The sequence below is a fragment of the Actinia tenebrosa genome, unplaced genomic scaffold, assembly GCF_029948245.1.
Source record: "Actinia tenebrosa isolate PJP-AT-01 unplaced genomic scaffold, QUT_ActTen_1.0 PGA_scaffold9__36_contigs__length_13948895, whole genome shotgun sequence".
Lineage (NCBI taxonomy): Eukaryota > Metazoa > Cnidaria > Anthozoa > Actiniaria > Actiniidae > Actinia > Actinia tenebrosa.
In genome coordinates this window covers 9,264,336-9,274,196 of record NW_028292586.1, presented here as the reverse complement: position 1 = coordinate 9,274,196, position 9,861 = coordinate 9,264,336, and the positions used below count along the sequence as shown (strand labels likewise).

At 39.8% G+C, this 9,861-nt stretch overlaps 1 protein-coding gene across 1 annotated transcript; it reads right to left on the bottom strand.

The window, feature by feature from the left end:
• Positions 1-3,519: 3,519 nt before the first annotated feature.
• Positions 3,520-9,553, bottom strand: LOC116308094 (uncharacterized). The gene is made up of 6 exons (XM_089024493.1): positions 9,194-9,553; positions 8,278-8,392; positions 7,811-7,924; positions 5,174-5,287; positions 3,603-3,716; positions 3,520-3,548 (listed from the first exon to the last, which is right to left on the bottom strand). Exons 1-6 carry the CDS (start codon positions 9,551-9,553, stop codon positions 3,520-3,522), a joined length of 846 nt encoding a protein of 281 aa, XP_088880619.1.
• Positions 9,554-9,861: the final 308 nt, after the last annotated feature.

The window sequence follows — 9,861 nt, the reverse complement described above, 5'->3', positions numbered from 1 at the left end:
CCACGGAATACCCCTATGGATCCATAGGTACCTAGCTATGTTCGAACCGTATTCGTAGATATTTATGGCAACACCCAAGATACTACCCGAGGAAGAAATCGCAGGATTGTTGGAAGATAGGAAAAATGGCGTAGGGCTGCAGAAGGTAGCCAAAAAGTACGGCATAGGCATACCAAAGATACGCAGGATAGAGCGAGAGAATGGTCTGGAGGTAGCGATTCCCGAGAAACCACCTACTACGGATTTGCAGAAACATTTCCTAGAAGTGCAGGATTCCTTTGCTATAGTCCTCGACGATCTCCAAAAAGCTAGAGAAGAACTCCGAGACGCAAAGGAGGAATTGCTAGCCAGGATGGAGCAAATAGACGAGGAAGATTCGTTCGAGAAAATAGACGCAGAGGATCTGTCCGACGAAGTAGAGGAAGTATCCACGAAAATAGACTGGCAAATAGCCGGCAATGTACTATTTGCCGCCTTGGGCATTGCTGCTGTCGTTTGGGCGCGCATGCAACCACCCAAAGTTGTCTACTACAGACATCCAGCGGAGGATACGAAACCGCAGAGAAATTCTAGGATTCCGGAGATGGAGTAGAGACGTGAACCAGTCGGTCTTTCTTCTTTGCTTTGGTAGTCTTTTCTCTACCAATCTTGCAGTACAGCGGCGGCTGCGATGTCCAGTCTATCTTTTGCTCGTCCAGAAAGTGTCCCCAGACCGGAGTAGTAGCATGTTCTACCGTGCAGCCCTCCAAAACGCATTCCGAGCATTTTTCGGAAAGGAATAGGATTGTCCTTTCTTTTTTTCTGTACGTGGTTTTGGCGTATCTCCAGCATTGGTACTCGCCCTCCTGCATATGTAGCGCCTGTACACATTCTTTGTTTGGTGGCGCCGACACTTCCAATAGTCTTTCTGGATTTCTGGGATATTCTACTTTCCTAGCCAATTCGTAGTACGTATCCAAACCGGGTCCTTCCGGCACGAAGACAGTTGCTACATTGTTTTTCCACTCCACCAATATTTCTTCCCCGGGAATAGCTACGCGCATGTTGCCGTCTGCTTCGAACTTCCCAGCCGCAAATACATCGAGCATTGCTTCTATAGCCCACGCAACGCAGGTCTCTTTGCCTTTTCGCAATGCTACGCGGTGTCCTCTCGCAGGCCAAACGGCATCCAAGTCTCTGGGGATCGCATATCCTAGTATTTTGTACTCCCCTGCGGGTATTTCTTGCATTCGGTGTACTTTGGTTCTACGAGGCATGGAATCCTATAGGAAGTACTCGGAAACGTCCAGGCCAAAGAACAACTTGCGCAGATTGTCTGTCCTTCTGGAAATCCTATCCAATGTTTTCCTGTATTTCTCCAATTCTTTTTCTATTCTTTTTCTGTCCTCTTCTTTTTGCCGCAGAATGGACTGCCTTTGTTCCGACAGTTCTGCGTGGTATCTCCTAGTGGCTTCGACCCACTCGTCTCCTTCCAAATCGTCCCGTATGTCTTCCAATCTTTGCTGTCGTTTTCTTTTGGACAGGAAGGAAATCCTGCGGTCCGTAGGCACTTTTAGTATTCCGAAGAGACTCTTTTCCACGCCTATCTTTTGTGCCTTCTTCGTGCGCCAAACCCACTCCACGTGTTCCGTGGTTGGGAGAAAGTTTGCGATAGTAGGCGGATCTTTGTGCACTCTGGTGGGTTTGTTAGACTCCGCCAATACCGTGGGAGAATCCTTTGTGTAGCATCGCAGCGGTAGTATTTCCACCGGGTCCAATCCACGCACGTCTATGCGGAATATAGGGCATTTGCGCAGTCCGAACTCTGCAATGGTCCAAAGTACGCATTGTTCCCATTTTTCGTTGCCCCGTACGCGTATGCCAGCTATGCGCCCCGTTGTTGCGTGGCAGTACCAAGCTAGAAATATTTCTTTTGTCTCCTCGCAGCAAATACACAAACATCTATCCAAGTGTTCCGCGAACGCCAACCACATGTTTTTTTGGCGGTTGTACTACGAATATGTCTGCTAGAGGCTCTATAGTCTCCGCAATAGCATTTGTGTTTTCTTTGGAGAAATCCCTACCATAGATGGATATTTCCACTCTGCTGCATCCTCTTTTCTGCACGTCTGGATGCAGGAATGTTCTACGCAGGTGGTCGTTGGGACAATCCACGTTCTCTGCCAACTTTGCTCCTACTGGATTCTGCACTTCTCCAGCCTCGAAGTTGGATACTATCTTGTTGTATATCTTCGTCCTTTTGCCGTCTTCCATCCAAGTACAAACATGGCTGCCTACTTGGTGTGTATTGTCCAAAATAGTACCCTTGCGTCCCCCCAGTTCTCCCTGGTGTTCGTAGCCCAGCTGTCGCAATCTGCGCACCAAAGCTTTTCTATCCAAAGTACCAGAGAAATCCTGCGTGTAGTCCACGGAATAGATACCATATACGTGCGCATCTAGCAAAGTAGCAAACTTGGGTATCTTTTCCTCTACGGTTTCTATGGACAATTCCGAGGTGTCTACTTTGGCTACGAAAACTGCTGCAGGTTCTCCGTGCAAGCTGGACCACTTGGCTGCCATGTGGGAGACGCGATCTACTATTTTTCCTTGCCTGCAGCTGTGTACTATTTGGACATGCAGGAACGTACCAAATGCCTCCTGGGTCGCAGTGGATATTTTGGAGACCAGCGTTTTTGCGTTTCTGCATATGCGTCCATACATGTCGTTCTCTGCGACAAATCCATAGACAAACACATCGTCTACGAACGGTGGCAATCCGGATAGCGGCTGCAGGCTGGTAGTACCTTCGTTTCCGCGCAAATAGTCGCACTTGGATATGTCGGGTAGTAGATTACCGTCGTATGCGTTGTCCAACAGCAAATGTGCTAGCACCCTATTCTTCGCACGTATGCCCATCTCTTGCAAGGTTGCCGAAATACTCTTTTGCTCTTCCATCGTATATACGGGGTGTCGAAGGTTTTTTGGCTACTCGCATCCCTTGCTAGGGAGCGGTGTCCTGCCGCGCCCTTGCTACGAGGGACTCGTTTTTGGGCCCATACAAAAAAGGAGAGGCAAATCGCACCACGGACATTCCTGGTGCTTGCTACCAGCGCAGTGGACACAAAAAAATACTTTTCCTACGCAAAATGTGTCTACCAGGAAAGCCCGTGTGGGAGTAGAAAAGGTAGCCGAAAATGGTTGCCGAAACAATGGGCAAAAATATGCTCTTATAATACATTTCGTCTTCATCTTCAAATGCTTCCTTAAGTCCGCTTCTTTCTTAAAAGTTCTCTTACAATCTTCGCACTCCATATATAGACTAACATATTTAAGTGGTTGCGCTGTTGCCCCCAACCACACTTGGGACGGGTCGTTCCCATGGTGAAATATTTGACACAGGTAAACCCTGTGTTGAGATTGCGCTGGAACCCCCATCCCCTATACTACTAATAGTAAGCTATGGTGTTTTCACCGATACCCTATCCCAGTTGTAATTGTAAGAGTTCAATAATGAGGTCGGGCTATTTCGGAAATCTACTTTCATTTGTCGCTAGGGTACAAAGACGTCCCTGTGAGATCAAATACATACTTATATATTCATCAATAAGTTTCCTTGTACTTACTTGTTTCGCAGTTTATTCCTGTGAATCCAGCTGCACATTCACAAGAATAACCATTTTCTTTGTTGTTGCATATCGCTCCATTCTGACAGGGTTTGCTTACACACTCGTCGATGTCTTGTAACAATTAAAGAGAAAAACAATTTATTATTTTCAAAATTAATTATGGAATATGATAATCTTGGAAAACACGTTTGACTGTACGCTGTATAATATAAGTTTTAAGTAGAGTTTTCTAAAAATAAAAACATTCACTCGATCAGTTTTACCACTAACACAATGACTGTAATTTTAATATACCGAAAGAGAAAAAAAATCGACAAGAGAGGCACTAGAAAATTTTTTACGATAACTTACAAATTTTTTTCGCGCCCAGATTGGTTATTTGAGAAGTTTAAAATGAGAAGTTTTTTAATCGTTTTTGTTATGTAAAATACAAATAGACATCCATTTTTTATGTGTCTGTCCTCTTATTGGCGATAAATTGCGTCATCAAATTGTCAAAGTAGTATGCGGATCCACTCGGCAACGCCTAAGACAATGTGATAACGCAATTTTTCGTCAATAAGAGGACAGACACATAAAAAACTGATGTCTATTTGTTATTTTTTCCGCGCGTGCCTTTGTCTTCCTACATTATTCGACTATGGTATCTAATGTCGTTGATATGTATATATACTCTTACAAGGGAGGAAAGTACAGTCGCCATCTTTGAGAAAACGACACACATTTAACCACGATCTCAGTGAAACTACTCCAACCAAGTCCACCCGAACAAATGTTCTGCGAATAAGCCAATCAAAAATGGTAATTTTAACAACAGAAGTTCTACAAATCAGACAAACTATATCCAAGAGTTTACAGGGCTTAGAAGACTGCCGCATAGCAAGACGGCGATAAGTCTATCAGTGCCAGCCCCTGATAATATCAACTGTTGGATAATTTGTAGAAAATTTGTCGAGGTGGCCTTGGTTTGAGTAGTTGCAATATAAACCTCAAACACTACAAAAAACTTGATCAAAATGGTCCGTACGATGGGGGATTCATTTTGTTGTTGTTTTTATTCTTCATCACAGTCTTCTATGTCCGAAATTTTCGTGCAGAAAATTTTTCTGTCGCTGGAAATTTTCTGAAATTTTATGTCAAGGTTCTTACCAGTGTAGGAATCGGGCAGAATGAATTTCAACCTTACTAATCTCCCGCATAGGAATTTTTTAATGTGTACACGACCCACCAGCCACCCCACAGGGCTAGGTTTGTTCTTGAAAAATCCTTTCACAAAATTCTCCATATTCGACATTTTTTTTTCTTTTTTGGTTGGTTTTACTTGAAAAATGAAAGATAACTATCGATAATTTAAAACAATATCAGTCACGAAGCGACAATTTGTTTGCACCATTCACCTTTATCTAAATTGGGCTCCCTGTGGTTACTCGAAAGGCATATCATTGATGCCTTATTTTGTAGATAACGTTTAACTAATGGTTATACCGCTCTTAAGGCAAGAGTGATACCAAATAATATGATCACTCTTAAGCCAAAACAACCAGGCTTTCTCTTCAATGAATCCTTACCCTTGTCGCAATGTATCCCAGTGTAGCCTGCTGCACAAACACACGTGTAGCCATTGTGTTCATCCAGGCATTTTCCTCCATTCTTGCACGGGCTACTTTCGCACTCATTAATTTCTGTTAAACATGAATTACTTGCACAGTCATTAATGCATACAACTTTAAAACATTTTATGCAAAACAAGGTTTTACAATAACTTACAAATTTCTCGAGCGCTGATTGGTTATTTTTTATCATCAATAAGAGGAAAGACAAATAAGTTGACGTCAACGACCGCGCGCTCTTTCCGTTGGTTGTTTTGATCACTAAAATTGAGAAGTTGTTATTGTAAAAAATCAAATTTACATCAGATTTTTGTGTCAGTGTCCTCTTAATAGAGAGTTTTAAATTGACTTTTTTCTCCCCGCAAACGGCAAACGTGACCACATTTTCATAGTTTTCTTGTATTTTACTTTTTTTACAAACCTTCTCACCAAAGAAAAATATTCTTTTGTTTTTCTACTAGTTTGACTTTTTTGCGATTCTTTTTAAGCTATTTAAAATAATTTTTAAATGGTCAACTGACGTTTCACGTTTGCCGTGAACGTAAATCTAAAACTCTGTATTGACGATAAATCGCGTCATCACATTGTCAAAGTAGTGTGGATCCAAGGGGGTAGCCGAGGGAATCATTCCGTCGGTCCTTGTTTTACTAGACTATTTGATAGTCAGTTGCCAACAATCCCTGTGACCCTAATTTCATGATCGAATGCCGGAGATCAAGCTAAACAACGTTAGCGGCGCATTCACTCAGGCATAATTCACATTGCTAGTTGCATGCATTTTTTTTAAACAAGGCGAAACGTTTGGTGTACAAAAGTTACATCGTGAGTGCACATCACTAAGACATACTTTACATTGCTCTGAGTTGCATGCATTTTTTGTTAAGGTGGCTGACTACTTTTCAACATTCCATTTGAGCCCACGATGTGCGCGCACTCAAAAACCGCTGAATAATCTTCACGATTATATTGAAGAACCATACATCTTTTAAACTTCAAGAGGGCAAGAGCCTCAAAATTTTGCACGGAAATCTATATATTTTTATGTTGTTTTCCGGAATAACAAGTAATATCCCATTATTTTTCAAAGTCTAAGACAATTCTGTTTATCAGAACAATCTAAAAAATCGTTCTGTTTGTGTTGTGCTCAATTTTTACGATAACTTGCACACCGTAGAACATGAACAAAAAAGTTTTTCCATTGTTTACTATAGTTTATTAAAACAACTTCTATCAGTATTTTATAAATATAGTGTACGTTACGTGTTCGGAGAAAAAATTACTCATGTTTCTTCCTTAGTTTCGGTTTTATCATTTTTTTCGCACAGAGCTCGATTTTCGCCATTTTTCTTCCAAAATTGTAGAAACGCATGACATTCAGGAGTGATTATCTCATAAACAAGCTAGGGACACTTCATTTATCTTTGCATTTTTGAAATCAGCATTAAACCTTAGGTTACAAAAAGTTTCAATTTTCAATATTCTGTTTATTATTTACCAAAGTAGTCAGCCACCTTAACAAAATGAAACGTTTGGTGTACAAAAGTTACATCGTGTGTTTTACCTTTCAGCCTTCTTAGTTTACCCATAGTGAGATGACATACTATGATACTACATTGTTTTATTTTAGTTGATTTTTCATTTTTTATTTGAGAATAAGATTTTTTTGTTTTAGTTGTATTCATTCGTTTTCTCGTGCACAACCGTTTGACAAAGAAATGATACTCTATGGAATGGCACATGGTCTGAATTGAGAAAATATTTTAAAATTACGCCAAACTAAATTTGGTCCATTAATAAACTTATGAGTAGATCTATCTGGCAAGAAAACTGTGAAAGCCATGGGTTTAATTCCCATAAGGGATGTTTTCTCGAGTTCCCTTACTTGCAATTTAATAAGCTTGATCTCCATCTAATACCAACGAAATTATTCTACAACTTTTTCATCAGTTGGTGTTCGAACTTTCTGAGTACGGTAAATTTGAAATCATTTTCAAGCTTATCCTTTTCGTAATGTTTCGACGGAGGACAACTCTCAAAAGCCTCAACCAAAACACTGAATTCCACTAGGCTTCATCTCGTAGGAGTCACTTTTGAGAAAACAGTAATAAGAAAACTATTCCATGGACACCTGATTTATTATTCAACATGACATTAAATTTGGAAGATGTAAATACTGTTGATAAAAAAAATGCATTCTAATAAAGACTGCACATTTAAATTGAAAAATGAACTAGCATGAAAAAATAAAATTCGCATTTATATGTTTGTACAGTGAATAAAACGATGCCTACGAGTTACAATATCTCAGCATTGTCGTGTTCCGTCTCAGTTAGAGACACAAATAGAGCTTTGGGTATCTAGCAACTAGCATCTGGTATATTAAATTACAGGAGGCAGTGGAAACTCAACCTGCGCGGATCAGAAGTTCAAATTAAAACAACCGCGCTAGTGATCCTGACTCGGATGCCGCAATATACAAAGAACACGAACTTCATAAGTATATCATGACGCCTTGCCACTGGAGTGCGAACACCGCCTGCCTTGACATAAGCACTTAATAGATTAATACATTATAAAAGTATAGTATGTGCTTACCAATTTCACAGTTTATTCCCTTAAAGCCGTCGTTACAGGAACAGGAGTACCCTTTTTCTTTGTCATGGCATGTTCCACCATTTGTGCATGGATTGCTTACGCATTCATTTATTTCTGAAAAGAGTCGGCAACGAAACAGAAAACAGCATAGTAAAATCATATTAATATGAGCTGGAAAAAGACTTTATGAGTGTTGTCAACTTGAAAAAATGTAAAAAGCTTAAGTTTCTCTCAAAAATTCGAGTGATTAGAATAAATGAACACAAATTCCCCCTCACCCTCCCCCCATTCCCCTAGCCGTAGGGAGGAGGGGAACGGGGGCATAAAATTAGTTCGCTTTCGACAGCAAAATCTTATTAATTATGCCGGATTCCTGTGGATTTGGAGAGAAAATGATAGATTGCCCCTTTATAGTTCTCGCTACACCGATGTCTATTTCCTTACTATGTTTGATGGTAAGAACTAACCTCTGCACTGTGGTCCAAAAAATCCTTTTGGACAAAGACATCGTGTTTCATACAATGCATCACAATCGATATAACATGTACCACCGTTACTGCAGGGCTTGTTATGGCAGCCAAACTAATAAACAAATACACAATTAGGAATTATTTTCAAATGATAAGAGATATTGCAAGATTTTAAAAGTAATAATAATCATTAATATAGTATCCGATAATAAATACATAATAATGTAATCGGTGTTCTATCTGGGCAAATCCTTTTCAAAAAGAGAATCCAGCCTCTAGGAACTAGTTGAAGTGAGGTTGAAGTTGATGGCTTTTACTAGAATGCCAAAAATATGTATTGTCTTGTATTTTTTGACATGAATTTTGCTTTCTGTGAGAACGCGCGTAGAGGTGAAGGAATGGCTTAATCAAAGCGACTATCAGAGTTTTAACTCATCACTAGAAGATGAGCTTAGCGTTAGGTGCTTGTTCAGTGGGATACGAGGTGCTACTGAAAAATGTTGTTCGTTTTAGTAAGAGTATTATATTTCGTGCTGGAAACTGAATGGGCTAGCTTCTCCTATCACTTCCCATGGATTTGTGTCTAATGAGCCGTATTGAAAGCTATATTGATAAATACTTGATTTATACTTTTGGTTAGAAGCAATGATTTATGTTCACAATTTTTTCTGACTGAAAATTGAATCGTCTAAAATATGATACATTTTTTAATAATAATCAAATAATCATGCCAAAATTTGATAGGAGTCCTTTTCCGGCACTGAGGACAGGTCCAATAGCTCAGGTGAAATATTTTCAAAAAACTTGTACAGGAATAGAGAAACACAATTAGATGATAAAAAATAAGCTTACTATATGGCAGCAAAGCAAAATAAATCGTAGATTAGAATAATTTCAATTTGGTCCTACTTACCTGTGACGGCCTTAGTTGGGTATACATATATCCTTTCCTGATCTCAAACTCTCCTCCTTGCTGCACTGAGATCGCAGACACGCTTTTTACGCCATAGTCGTTAAGCTGGCAAATTCCAATTGTCCTTCCAACCTCAAAATTAACAGATATACACCATGTTGTCTGAATACAACGGAGAGAGCATTGAACGAATGTTGCTGAAGAGAGAATCTTTTTACTGTGTCCTTTTAGTATGATGTCTGGCTTGTTGATGAATCCACCCCAGGACAACCGAACAGGGCAATCTCTTGGTTCACTTTGGACTTTAGGTCCGTCCAACAACAACATTAGTAAACTAAGCACCTTGAGAAGAAACAGCATTTTTGAAAGAGAGGTCGAGACACTTGAATTATAAAACTAATTTCTCAGTTATTGTCTAGTATAAAATGATGAAAGATGTACCCTTTTTGACTTATTTAGGTTGAAGTATCAATTTTATAAAATCCAATTCATCCAGTTCATGTTCTAATGATACGCCAGGGAAGTATACTATTCCAATACAGCTCCAATATAATTCACATGGAAACTTGACATTCAATTTTAAAGAATCTCAACGCTAATGTATTATGTCATACAATTAGCAGTAAATTGCTTTTCTACATGACAACCACGCAGGCGTCATTATCTAA